Below are 14,616 nucleotides of genomic sequence, written 5' to 3' on the forward strand. Positions count from 1 at the left end.
TGGCAGATTATGGTCCATTTCCCTCAGCATGAATTGTTGAGGAGGCTTCCATCCTGCAGTGGTTGATAATGGCTGCACTTTACTTTACTTTTTGGGTGTGCAACCCACCGTCTAGCTTATGTCCTGACTGGATTAAGTGTCAAATATGTGTAATCATTAATGTCTGCTTTCTTATGAACTTTCATTCTGGGAAACATAAGTGAGTCTTTTATTTGCGAACTTTCACTTCTGGAAGTTGCAAGTCGACTGTGAAGATTCAATTTTAAATTCCTGGTTATTATTTGGAGGTTGATGTAGTTCCTCTGCTATCACTTAATCCTAAGGTCAATCATTCTTTGGTTTAGTAACTTATTCTGCTGGTAATGTCACTGTTATTATTACTGTAGCCTTATGCCTTTTGTGCAAGGTTTGAGTGTAGTATATGCATATTTAAACTAATTAATTGTGTTGTATATGCTTTGATAATGTAGTTGACAGTTATGTTTAATTAGCTTTGATGTTCTGATGTCTAATCACGCTGAGAGTGTTGTGATAAAGTTGTTATTGAGATTTAAGTAATATACTCTATTTTTAACTTCTTGCTCTATCTTGTGTTCGACCTGAAGACGTATTTAAATATATTTTAGCCCTTCTACTGGCCATCTGGCTAGTTAAGTTGTTTACTTAAGATGATCCTGCTTGTATTTTATGAGTGTTAACCTGTTAGAAATTGTATATAGAACTACAGATATTGTTGATTGTTCTCAAAGTTCAAAGTAAGTTCAAAGTATTTTATTATTTTTTTGGCGGGCTCCAGGGTTTCCCCTATTCACCTGTTGATTGTTCTGTAGATAATTTTGTGTAGTTACATAGTTACTCTGCTATCTCCACATGATGTTAAACTGCGGCTAATGAGGGAAACCCTGGGGTCCGCCAATCAACAAATGAATAAACTGTGAAAAAAAAATGTGGAACCCACCCAATTCAAAGTAAAACCCACGCCTGGAAGTGGGATTAGCATGCCATCTTGACATCAAGTAATTATACTGTCACACTGCATGGTTCGATGCAACTTTCTTTCAGAGTTTGCAATTGCAGAGTTTGCAGCCAGGAGGCGTCTTCGCTTAAACAGGTTTGTGGCATATTTGAATCTGTCTTTGGTAGAAATAAAATCGTTGAAAGGCATGGGAGATTGCTCTCTAATAATAGGTTTTGGCTCAAGTCCAGATAGATGTTACAGTCTCTGATCAGGTGTAGCTATTCTTCTTTATCATCGAGTGCCAAACCAAGTTCCTTCATGTTTTGCCATGATTAATCCACGTCCGGTTAGGTACGTAAATTCTAGATTTCGTGTGAGCCATGTCAGAGTATTTTTGGAGAAGAAGCTGATGTCTGTGAAGAAATTCCTAGTGACACCTCCTAGGTTCCGTGTGCTCATCTTGTTTGCCAGAGGAGATGGGCCTCGGGCTACATTAGCTTCCTTTCGGTTTTGTTGTCCTGATCCAGTCTGATCGCAATACCCAAGAGCTCAGTTTCTCCATTTAGTCTGATGTAATATGTTATAACACAGAGGGCTATGTACAAATCTAGTGAAAGGCATCCAGAAATTATTGGCAGTGCTGCTGTCGATGTCGTTCTACGTGCCCTTGTCATCCGAAGAAGGAACAGCGCTGTATTTGGTTGAGCGTGAGAGTGAATGTCACTTTGCTAATGCGTTGGAACAGACTGTGACCTGTGGGAGACAATAGGGAGGAACACTGTCTTGTACATCAGCCGAAGGTTAAAACTAAAGTACTCCATGGGTTAAAAACTCGTATATTATAAGCATGAAGTATTCATCATAACTTCACCATATGATAATTGGCCAGATGGAATTTATATAGCAATACTTCTTAAAAGGATTTAGGTGCACAGAGGAAATATGTTAAAATAAGGACGTGAAATTTTTTAAAGATATCTCTAAGAACATTTTATATTCATCCCAACATTTTGTAAAGGTTCTCCTTATGAAAAAGCTGCTATAAATTTGAAAGAGTATTAGCATTATTAGTAGCAAATGATGCAAGGAAGCAAGCTTATGCAACATTAGTCAAAACACACACGCGCGCACACACACACACACACACACACACACACACATACGTCAACCCAGTTCTTTCTTAAATGTATTCAGACTACCCACTTCCAAGACACTAGATTGTAGTTTGTTCTAATAATCAATTACTCTCCTGCTGAAAGCATAATTTGCACATTTGACCTGCAGTCATCCTTTTTAAACGTATGCCTCTTTGTGTGCCATCAGAGAAAGAATAAGGATATTATTAGCATTTATCTTACTCCATTCAAAGCCTTAAACACCTCAATCAGATCTCCTTTCAGATGCCTGGTTTCCAGACAGTGCAATTGGCAGAACTGAAGACTCTTCTTGTAAATGCACCCTTTTGTTACCCTCCCTAATCTCGTTGCTCTTCTCTGTACCCATTCTAACAGTTTCACATCGTTCTCAAAATGATGCTTCCAGAACTGTGTGCAGTCTTTAATCCTTATCAAAATTTTAGAACTTATTTAGAATATTTTAGGGATCTTTGTACCAAATTTCATGTTGCCAGGTTAACTGAGCTCCCTTTGTATTTCTCTCCCACTCCACGAAGGGAACTGTAATGCAAATCCCATCTGTTAACTACCTACCACGAGCATGGTCTGCAAGTTACATTGTCTAGGACTCTTAGAGCACATATTTTTAGAGTGCCTAAAAATAAGGTTGTGAGGGTTCTTAATCAGCATTAATTGCACTGTTCTGAGGGGTTTTGCGACCTTGGAGCCATGGAGCAACTCTCCATTACGACTCCATAAATCCTACCTTAGGAATGATATATTTTTTACTATAAAAAATCTGTATATATTTTATATTTATTTACATTTATGTGTAGAAACAAACCTATCTACCCACACAATAAGAACTTAAGCATACTTGCTTGCCGTAAGTGTGGTTCTAAGGTCGCATTGTTGTATCCTATGCAAAAATATCCACATACAATAACCAGCGCGGACATGATTAATCCAAGATCAAGCCAAAATTTCAACATACTTCCTGTTCTGTGAGCATCGAAATCCTCTGTAAAGAAAAAAATATTTATGCATAATTATGATATTTAGTTTGCTATTCATTCAAATGAAAATTTTGTATACACCTTAACCCCCTTCTATTCTCCCCTTTTTCCCTCTCATGGGTAGAGCAGTACATAACGAATTGTTCTTTAAGACAATATGGAAACCGTTTCGATTCGATTCCCTTTCCTAGACGAAGCTGTAATTAGATATTTCATTCCTCAAAAGAGGGAAGCTAACCATGGTTTAGTGCAATTTCCAAACATGATATGTTGACATCTTATGGTTTAAGGAAGCGTCGTTAACTAATGTGGTAGTGAACGAATTCTGGTTCACCATTATAAATCAATCAATCATTCGATCAATATCCGTTTATTGCACCAGGTCAATACAAAGTGCTTAAGCCAACAGCTACAGCAAACGTTACGCGTGCTGGTTGGGAGAAACCTTATCCAAGTATATAATTTAAAAGCCTGCAAATAGCAGAAAAGCTAGCTACAAACAAGAACTCTTAGAGACTGTGCTTAACCATGAATAATGACAAGAGGGGCGAACACAAGAATTAAATTTACGAACTAATCACTTATGAATAACGAATATATAATAAAATTAACTAAGAACATGTGATAAACATGGCCATAGGTAGTGAGTGGATGGAGGTTTTGCTGGTAAAAAGGGTTTCTTGTATTCAAGCTAGAAGTTTATTATTAGTAACTGGACTGGCTAAATCAGTGTTGAGAATATTTACATCTTTGACAATTTTGAAAGGAAGGTGGTGTTCTGTTGTTTAACGTGCGTTATTGACAGAGATTACTTTAATTCTAGTTCATTTGTGGGAATTTTCCATCCTGTGCTGTGCCCTCAGCGCCGGGTAATCTATGTCTGAATATATCTGTAATATAACATACAAAGTAATATAGAAAAGGCCAAAAATTTATTCAAAGGACGCGCTGATTATCATCATTGGGTCAAAATACAGAATATATATAGAAAGAGAGAGAGAGAGAGAGAGAGAGAGAGGTCAACAGCGGCTAAATTATTCATTGTATTTCATTGTCATTGAAACTCGAAATTCAGTATAATCAAGGCATTCCACCCATACGCTCTGGATCTCATTGATTCTTGGTTAGATTTAAAGAATGTCCTGTGCAGAAACCATCAGAAGAAGTAATCCTTTTGATAACCAACTTGACATCATCTGCATAGGAAAGAACATTCATATGAGACTTAAGAAATGGTTGCAATAAGGCAGAAAAAAAAAAGAATTGCAGATATACCGTTTTGTCAACTGACAACAATATGCCAACTGAAATAGCGAAGTATCGCTTAACATTCTGGACAATAACATCAGTCTTGAATAGAAAGGACTTTCAAGTTCGTTTGTTTTTTTTTAAGATCTCCAGATATCTTTTAAAAGCCCCTTTTTTTAAAAACAGATCTTAAAAAAAAGGGCTAATATGACATATCACACCATTAACTCTGCTTTGTACGCAAATACCATACAAAATAGAGTTAATGGTACATACAGGCTGATCATTCTGGGACTGGCAATAGTACCACCGCACGGAAGACACTCAAGTTTCAATGAAGTGCCAGTAGATGGTAGGAAAGTGTATGTCCACAATTACTCCGACACACTTGTTTGTTAGTTGAAAAGTGGCCTTAGGTTACGTGCTGTAGTCATGAACTGTTTTGTGGGCTGCATAGTGAAAGATTTGAAGATTAAGCAACGTTTTTTTATGCGCTGTTGTGATTCAGGTGAAATGAATGCTACAGAGACTCAATTTTTTAGTGACAGAGGTGTATTGAAGAATGTCAAGAATCTGTGGCTGATGACTCGTTTCCTGTACAGCTGAGGATTTCTACCACTGCAAAGCAAATTGCAAACGCCCAGGAGATTCTAAATGGATACAGGGAAGTCAATCTCCATCAAATAAGCAGCAGAATGTCAATCATATATGTTGTCGCACACGCTATTGTTACAGAGCATCTTAAAATGCCGTGAATCTGTGCTCGCTAAATAAATAAATGGATTATTTATCTAGGATAAACCATAACGGAAGAGGAAAAATCTGCACTTTGCAGTTTATATTCTATCTTCCACTCGAATTTTTTAAACACTGGCAATATCCTACAGGGACAGGAATTCGGATTAACCTTTTGCCATTTTCTTTGTGCTAAAATGTATGTGATAATCAGTACTGGAGAAAATGTTTCTCTTTCTTACTTAATCTTATTCATTTCGCCCTTTACTTTCAAGATATTCTCTTTATTCAATAGAAACACGTTGAAAGAGTCGACGATTTTCAATGTAGTTATAATGGCGTCAGGTTTCGTACCAGAAGATTTACTATTGGCTGTGACATTTAAGGCTAATGGAAGAGTAAATTGCGTAACATTCCATTTTGGAACTTGCATTTAATTTACATCAATTTGTATTTTTTGCTAAGGTTACATTTTTATTTATATTTCAGAAATAAACCTACAGACATTAAACGATGCTCATCTCTCGCCTGAATGAATGAATGAAGTTTAAGCATAAATTCGAAGCCACGTCCTTTCAATTACGTTATATTCAAATTTACTATCAATTTTTTAGTTCAGTGAATGTGCAATTTATAAAGGATTTTTATTAAAGTACACAATGTACACTCACTGGCCAACAAATTAGAAACCTTTATTCAATATCTGGTAACATCAACATTTGCCCGAATAAGCCCGTACAGTCATCGCATGTATTCTACTAGGTGTTTGAGGGAGTCTAGCTCTACTATTTGACTATTCTTCCAACAGGAATATTTGTCAGCTGTTGTATCATGGTCTGCAGAGAACTGTCCTTTCCAATATATCCTAGGCATTGTCAGTTGGATTCAGATGTATAGAATTAGGCGGTCAGGGTAGATGTTGGCAATCTTGGGAATGTTCTTGGAACATTTAGATACAATTTTGCACAGTGGATAAATGCGTTGTCATCTTTAAAGAATCCATCACCGCCTCCCCACACCGCGTGGAAAAGTCCCGGATTCGAATCCCGTCGATGACGCGAGGAACTTTAATGGGCTTTTTTCACTCCGTGGCTGAGTTAGTCGGTCTCAGGCGGCGTACATAGCAAGGTTTTTTCTCCCAGAAACTGGGGATTTTCGTCCAGCAAAACAGACAAATCGACGATAGACCACACGCAATTAACGGACATGAGACACACAGCACGGAAGATGAATTGAATTATTCGGGTGGTCTAAAAATAAAAGTTTGGTTTTGTTTTTTTAAAGAATCCATCGCAATTCAGGTAAAAAAGAAGCATTACAAGGTGAAGTTGGTCCGATTCCCCCAGGGGCTCACATCTGGTGAGTATGGGCTTGGCACACCCAGGAGCTGGATATCATCATTCTTCTCTTTCTTGGTGATTACTCTCTCTCTCTCTCTCTCTCTCTCTCTCTCTCTCTCTCTCTCTCTCTCTCTCTCTCTCTCTCAGGGTAACTCGGGAATTTTTTTTTGGCTGGTGCAGCATGAACTTCAGGCTTCCTTGCACCATATGTCTAATAATAATAATAATGATAAGACAAAAAATATTCATTGGAGGTAACACGACCTTCTAATGGTATGAACGGATCATGTCTGTACCAACAGAAACATATTCCATACCATGATATCACCTTCAGCCGCTTTAGTGGTGGACACGAGACAATCTGGATGCATAGCTTCATGAGGTTCACTCTGCCATTGGTGTAAAAAATTAAATCGAGAAGACTCGTCAGACCACATGATCTTTATTTCAATATTTCACAGTCTTGGAGTTGGCGGCACTATTCCAGTTAAATCTTTCAATTTAATATAAAAAGAAGTGGCTTTTGTACATGCACATGACTACCAAATCTCAAATTCTTCAACTCCTGTCTCATAATTCGGTTGGTCTTTCTTTGCCTAAATTGCTTTTTCAGTCATTTGCTACACATTGGACTTTCTATTCTGACGCACAATTCGCTTTAAATTCATACGGTCTCGTTCTTGGAGTACCGATATTTCTTCCTTTTAGAGCCGCATTCTCATTTTCTCTTCCACTCGTTGTGTACTGTTGAGATAGTTGCTTTCAACACACCGGTGGTTTTTTTTTTTTTTTTTTCTCAATTGTGGCTCCTGCTAAACGTGCTCCCACAATAACACCTTTCTAAAAATCGGAAAACCACCTGTCTTCCCTATGACCGGATCGACTAAGAAGCCCCAGGAAAACGTATAGTATTTATACGATAACAAGGAACTTGTGAACATGCTATGTGACAACTTACATTTGTATACCGTAGGCTTAATTATCGGTAGACGCCAGTCTGTAAAGGTTTCAGATTTTTTTTACCAGTGAGTATAGTTTATTTAGTTCTAAAAATATCTTAAAAATGTAGACCTATTCTGAAAGAACCCCAATATTAATGGAAATCAAATGTGACTCATTTAGAAATTCTTGAGTCACGGTTGACCCATGTGTTTCGATTAATATTATGATGACCTTAAAACTGTCAATTTGTATACGGAAGAGAGTGGAGGAAAGGTACAATAATGAAAATTTATGTAATTAACAGTTTTAAGGTATATGCAATTAAAAATTGCATATATATGATGCATTAATAGTTTTTTTAGATATCTGCAATTAAAAATTAATGTACACCGAGATAATCCCACTATTACTGGTTCCTTAAACACCCCATACTCATTGATTCTTAAAGCGATACAGACGTTCAGACTCCGTATCACGATGCAAGTTGAAACGTCTGTGGGAGGTATATTGGTATTATATATCCGAGTCATCCACCTCGGAGAGAATTCTGTGAAAAGGAGATATCGACTCTGAAAGGCGAATCATCGTCTATGGCCAGAGGCGCTGCATGAGTCTGATCGTGGTTATGAAGTGCCCATTTGTCGGACACCAATTTTGTGAAGAGGAGCGGAAAACGAAAACCTTACTAATCCTCTTTTCAAAGTTGAACAGACTTCTGCAATGACCGGATTTTCAATACTTATGGCCTTCGTACTCACAATGGAACAAGTTCCTGTAGAACGAGTTTCCTAGGCGCAGCTTGAAACAAATAACATCACGAAGGCTAATCTGTCATATATTCGTTATTTTCGATTATTTGTAGTCACCATTTGTTGGTCTTCATCTAAATAAATGGAAGCTTAGACGAGGCAATGTCAATTGTTTTACTTTAGTCCAATACCCAGGTAACTTGCAGTACAGGAAGCTGTTCTATTGTGAATAATAAGACCATTACAATATTCACTACAGTTTAAGTAGGATAATGGCTTTATGAGAGTCGAGTTAATTCAATTGGCCAAAGTATCACAAGAAGAGAGCGGAAAACAAGATTTTCGGATAATTTTCTGTTTTAAAGCTCATTCTTTGAATTAACTCATTTTATCACATTAGTGTGAGAGTTTTCATGGATAGGTCGATGAATAAGGTACCTTCCTCGAATATTCTAATTCTAAGAATTTTATTAAAATAATGCTAACCTGATGCTGGGAGGAAAATGAAGATGGTGGCAGCACACAAAAGAATGAAGACGCCAACGGATAAAAAAGGAATCATGTAGCCACCCAACTAGAAAAAAGAAATAAAAACGTTATTAATTCATTTATTTAGGGGAATACTGACTCATTTATTAACGGAAAATTAATCAATCTTAAACATGTGTGAAATTTCTTGTTTTGTATTTGGTCTTATATTATAATCAACTATTAGTTTGAATGGTCTCAGAATTTGATGACTAATAACGGCACGGTTCCTTTTGAAATTTATAAATAAATAAATTTTATTATAAGTGTCCGAAATACTGTATATAATAAATATGTATTAAAATGAATTCGTTTATCAAATTCGCCATTTCTTGTGGCCTTCTACAAACTGGGATCGAACTGTTGTCCCCTACGTTAGACAAGTTCTTCCGAGACAGGCGTTCGGCAACCAGTTTCTTGCGAGAGACATTCTTCCATGAATGGTGTTCATAATCACAGCTGTGGAGCACAGTGATTTGGAGAGGAGATTACTCTTTGGTGGCACTGCTGTAGGAGTACTATTTAGCCATTTTTAGGGGAGTTTTCTTAGGCGTCATTTTATTTTCTTTTAAAATATCTGTATCGCCTAATCACGATGGGATTCTTTCTTATAGATTGGTCAGTAGTTTCTTATCTTTGATATTAGATTTGGCCTGAACAGTGTCTACTTAACTACATGCCACATTATTAGGAGACCACTTATTAAAACATGCCAATGAACTTAAGCTTCTCCAAACTATGGGACAAACTTTTTCTTTAACGGAGTTCTGTTTATTTTTTTTTTAATTTAAACTTTATCTGTTCATTTACTTTTAATTTGATAATGAAGCTGTAGCGATAGTTGCGATTATACGGCCATAGATAAGAAGCACGCACGAAAAAATTTTCATAAAGCCTAATTACCAATTAATATTCGCTGTTACACCGGAATTATTACTTTTTGGATGATACAGCAAAAGCCTCATGCTTCCTTGCGGCATATGGCTAATATACTAACATGTAGTGTTTTATAGCCGTTTCATCAACCATTTATACGTTAAAGATTAACCACATTTGTATTTTCCTTCACACAATTTCTCATTTTAATTCTTCCTTTTTTACATACAGTATTTGAATATTTTTTATTCACATTTGGTTCTTCTTCAATCGATGTTTCCCATCTGGCCTATCTATAATTACATCTTAATTTTTATATCTTATTTGTATTTAAAATTCAATATTCACTAGTTCAATATTCAATATGAAATGATTTTTATTTCATTTACCTTAGATTAAATTTAGAGAACTTTTTTTTTTGTTACAACATTAGAGCATTTACAGACACATTTTTTAGAAGTAACTTCTTTCAAAATGTTTGTTAGGAGTAAATTAATCTGAGTCTAAATAAGTTGTCAAGAATTAATCCATCGCACTGCATAATAATGTAATACTTACATCATAGAGAATGCCACCTAAGGTAGGGCCGGAAATAAGTCCAATGCCATATACGGTTTCCACAATTCCCTATAAATAAATTAGCAAGTAAGTTAATCAACTTTCAACTAATCAACAAGGAAATTATGAAATATTTCTCGAGATCATGAAATATAATGGTCTTTCAGGAAGTTAAGTTTCCGTATTTTTACTTAGATTATGTAATTTTAGCTAGGTTTGTTCAGAATTTATGGGACATCCTCAGATATTGGTACCGTCCCTGCTTAGGGTAATTTTACATAACGAAGATCGGATTCGAGAGCTTAAGCAAAATAAGGATATAATATATAAACTGTAGCGCTTGATAAAATCCTTATAATTTACTTATATTAAATATAGTTTCATTTGCCAGAAAGCGTTAAAGATTTTGGAACTGAGGTAGTTGACACGAACATTGAATTTTTATTTATTGTTATTATTTTTTATCAAAAATGATTCCCAGAAATTTCGCCCTTTCTTTCAGCATTAGAATTACACCATGAAAAGCAAGGCATAAGGTTGTTGTAGTAGGGTTCTAGGAGCATCAGCGACTAAGACCATATCGCTCCCTGTATATTGTCTGTAAATTGCGTGTGTATTCTGAGGTAGATGTTTTATGGATGAAAAACCATAGTTTCGGGGAGAAAAAACTATACTCCCCTCCCCTGACTAACTCAGTCACGTTGTGAAAAAGACCCATAGAATTCCTCACCTCATCGACGGGACTCGAACCCAGGTCTTTTCCTACCTAGTGATGGGAGGACGGCGATTTTTCCAACTATGCTACTCACGAGGGTTAAAAGCATAAGAAAGAACGACACAGAAATGATGAAAAGTGCGAAAGTATAATGCAGTATCGGAGTTCTAAAAAAGTCCTCATTCTTATTTTTTTTTTGTCATGGTTTTTTTGGACCAATTCAGTATATCGCACACGGCATAAAATAATTTGTATTCTGTAATCTTACCTAAATTTCATAAAAATATAGGATAGGCAGAATCCTTAAACATACTTACAAAAGTGGTAGCAATACGTTCGGGGAATTCAACAGTAATAATTGCAAAACTTGATGTGACGAAAGCTGCTACTCCAATCCCTTCAAATGCGCGTATCAACAAAGCGAGGATTAAGAAGCAAATACCACTTGGACCTTTATCAATGATCCTGTGGAAGGAAATAATATTTATGTAAATTATGATAATATCGTGGTTTTCGATTTGACTTCGGAATCTTACAACAGTCACAGATATTGTTAAAATTATTTAACACAGTTAGGTGTTTTACTTTTGGTTGTGGGTGTACACGCACGTGCAGAAATGATTTACTGACACCTTAAACCGAATATTTCTTGACTGCATTCTTTCACCATCTTAATATATGAACTCATAAATAAATAACAGAAATTTTTTTTAAAAAATTCTTACCCGAAAAGAATGCTGCACACTCCCAAAATTAACATTGCTGAGGTCATGATGAGTTTGGACGACATCATTCCCATCTGTTCAACAAAGAAAATAATGTCAGTTAAATAATAAATGTCAGAAAATAATGTCAATAAATTCTTGGAAATATTTACTATAACAAGGAGACAAATTGGTTCAATTTGGGTTCAACTATGGAAAACATTTTTCAAAATAAGTTTTAATATTTTACAACTTTTAAGTACTCCATTTATTGTTTTATGGACTAACTTTTAAAGTATTGTCAATATTTTCAAAAAAAAATCTCTTTTGATACTTTATTAAATATTATTTTCAATTTATTAAAAATTATAAAAATTATACAAAATTATAAAGTAGTTTACGTTACAGAATTTAATATCGATATTAATGGATGTTAATGCAATTGCATTTATGGAAACGGATTTACACGATCAAATCAAAAATAATGCAGTTTCACTCAATTAGAATCAACATCTTAAATTTCAGTTAGGTTCTTTTTATTTCTAATTGTGAGGCCCTTGCAACATTGCAACATGTTTCTAGGTTATCATTATCACTGAAATCCATCATTAGTCTTGTTACAGTTCACTCAAAAACTTATTAAGAATAGGACTTAGGCTCCTTTAATCTCTTTAATAGTTAAAGGTTGAAAGTATCAATGCTCGTGCTTTATCTTCATTTTCAGGGCACTGTGAATAAGGCAATTCTTCACCACTTCACCTCAACACCAGATTGAGAACAAAAGAATGAAGTTGTTTCCAAGATAAGTCCTCTTCACTGCCTTAATGTTTTGCTCTGTAATAAAATTCATTACGAGGATTTTAATTGGAGCCAAACACTTGTATAAGCCAAGTCAGAATAGTTGGAAATTCGAGGGATTTTTTATTTCTGTTCATAACAATCGAAAAACTAAAGTGTACTATTATGAAAGATATAAAATTATTCGATAATACTGTCTGCTTTAATTTTTAGTTTAAGATGACACGATTTGAAACGTTTCTCTGAGGAGAAACGTTTCAAACCGTGCCATTTTAAATTTAAATTGCTCTCTGGAAAGAAACGTTTGCAAATGGGAATGTGTTTGCATAACCTGACGTGGTATGTAGAGAAAGAAGTGTCTTCTTGAATTGTAGAGGTGGAATAGTCTTGAACTTATAAAATTACTCACGAATCTTCAAAGTTGATCTGCAACGTGCCATCAAAAACTGACCCAGACTTTGGACGGACTGCATCATTTTTTACACGACAATTTGCCACCATACACTGCTCGACACCCCCTATGGAAACCATCCAGAAATTGCGCGGGTTAGTGATTCAGCATCCTCAGTAGGTCCAGCCTTGTCGCCTTCCTTGCGATTTTCATGTTTCTATAAGACTGAAAAATGATCTAGCAGAAGGTTGATTATATTCGGACGATGAAATGAAAGAAGCAGTCAAATAGTTGTTGTTGGGTTTTAAGAGCATTAGCGACAAAGGCCAAATTGCTCCGAGTATATTGTCTGTAAATTGCGTGTTCTGAGGTCGATTTTCTGTTTGCTGGATGAAAAACCCGAGTTTCCGGGAGATAAAAACGATGCTACTGTCACCTGAAACCGATTAACTCAACCATGTTGTGAAAAATGTCCATAAAAATTCCTCATGTCATCGACAGGACTCGAACTCAGGTCTTTTCCACGCTGTGTGGGGAGGACGGCGATCCTACCCATGAGGGCAGTCAAAAAGAGATGTCGACTGCAGACAAAAGACTTTTATGGACAGAATATGAAAAGAAACTGGCGTATAGATTAAATAAGTGTCTAAGCTACTTGGAGATCATTTTGAAAAATAAAGTATCAGATATTGACAAAAAAAAAAAATTGTAATTCCCGTGTTCATTTGACTCATTCCCGCATAAAAATAAAAGAAGTTAAATATCACTTATCCAGTCCCTCCACCCCTTCAAATTTATAAACCACCTCATACATTTCGATCGTTATTGAAACCCATTAAGTATAAATGCATATTCAGCCAGTACTAATAACACTCACCAATTTCCCTGCTCCAGGAGAGGCTAGAAATACTGAAAGCTGAAAAATACCAAACACAAGACCATATTGCGCTGGGGATACTCCTTTTTTCTCTGCCTGCAAAAAAAAAAAAAAAAAAAAAAATTGCAATAAACTACATTAATAGAAATCACCCCAATCTACTTATAGGCAATATTTATTACACTTCATTCCAAGTATGGCGTCCATAATAAAAGTATTGCTTATACTCCTTATTTTGAAGCTTTATACAATATATGAATTATCACTAAAATATAGAATAGGAGTTGGTAATTAGGCCTGATGTATCCAAGTGGTTATCACTGCAGTACATTAGTATACGCGTTTAAAGTGACCATAATTCGAACTCACTGAACTGTTGAATACAATATTCCTGTATTCTCTATCTTGCACACTTCTTTGACCCTATGCAGCCTTCCCAGATTATAAGCAATTCAACCCCGTCTCTCTGCTCCATCCAAAAATCAAAAATTATTTTATTAGAGTCATCCAGGATTTCTTCTATATACCCATTTATGTATTGTGTCTGTGAATTGCATGTGTTCTCTGGTCGATCTGACTGTTTTGCTGAACGAAAAAACTAGTTTCTGGAGTAAAAACTTTGCTATCTACTCCTGAGACCGACTAACTCAGCCACTCAGCGACTAACTCAATGAAAAAAGCCGATTAAAGTTTCTCGTCGACGGGATTCGACCCCAGGCCTTTTCTACCCGGTGTAGGGATGAAGGGGCTTATATGCACTGTTCTATATAAGTATGCATAATGCTAATTGTTGCTCTCTGTAGATATTACTATTGAGACGTGCTTTCAATAGTAATATCTACAGTAGTAATATTTAATAAAAACAGTAATATTTTTGTGCAAAAACACGTATTAGCGTTTTTGCACAAAACCTGCAAACATTTTGTAAATAATATAAAATGATTTGCAAGCAGTTTTATTTAGCCTTTTTCATTTTTTTCATATTCGTGCCAGGACCATTGTTTCCAGGAGAAGGTTACATGGTTATTTTCTTAAAAATTGGGTTTGAGGGATGAAACTGGGGTTT

General features: G+C 35.7%; 1 protein-coding gene across 1 annotated transcript in view; it reads right to left on the bottom strand.

Annotated features, from left to right (window-relative positions):
* The window catches only part of LOC150077139 (MFS-type transporter SLC18B1-like), a 73,416-nt gene that overhangs the window by 37,899 nt on the left and 20,901 nt on the right, over window positions 1-14,616 (bottom strand). The window contains exons 4-9 of the mRNA XM_090385787.1: window positions 13,551-13,646; window positions 11,506-11,579; window positions 11,098-11,245; window positions 10,066-10,134; window positions 8,590-8,677; window positions 2,959-3,094 (exon numbers count right to left, since the gene is read on the bottom strand). Coding sequence (XP_090241913.1) covers window positions 2,959-3,094; window positions 8,590-8,677; window positions 10,066-10,134; window positions 11,098-11,245; window positions 11,506-11,579; window positions 13,551-13,646 — 611 coding nt within the window. The remainder of the gene's footprint in view (window positions 1-2,958; window positions 3,095-8,589; window positions 8,678-10,065; window positions 10,135-11,097; window positions 11,246-11,505; window positions 11,580-13,550; window positions 13,647-14,616) is intronic.

This window comes from Mastigoproctus giganteus, chromosome 12, assembly GCF_048544385.1.
Source record: "Mastigoproctus giganteus isolate SK-2022 chromosome 12, ASM4854438v1, whole genome shotgun sequence".
Taxonomy (NCBI): Eukaryota; Metazoa; Arthropoda; class Arachnida; order Uropygi; family Thelyphonidae; genus Mastigoproctus; species Mastigoproctus giganteus.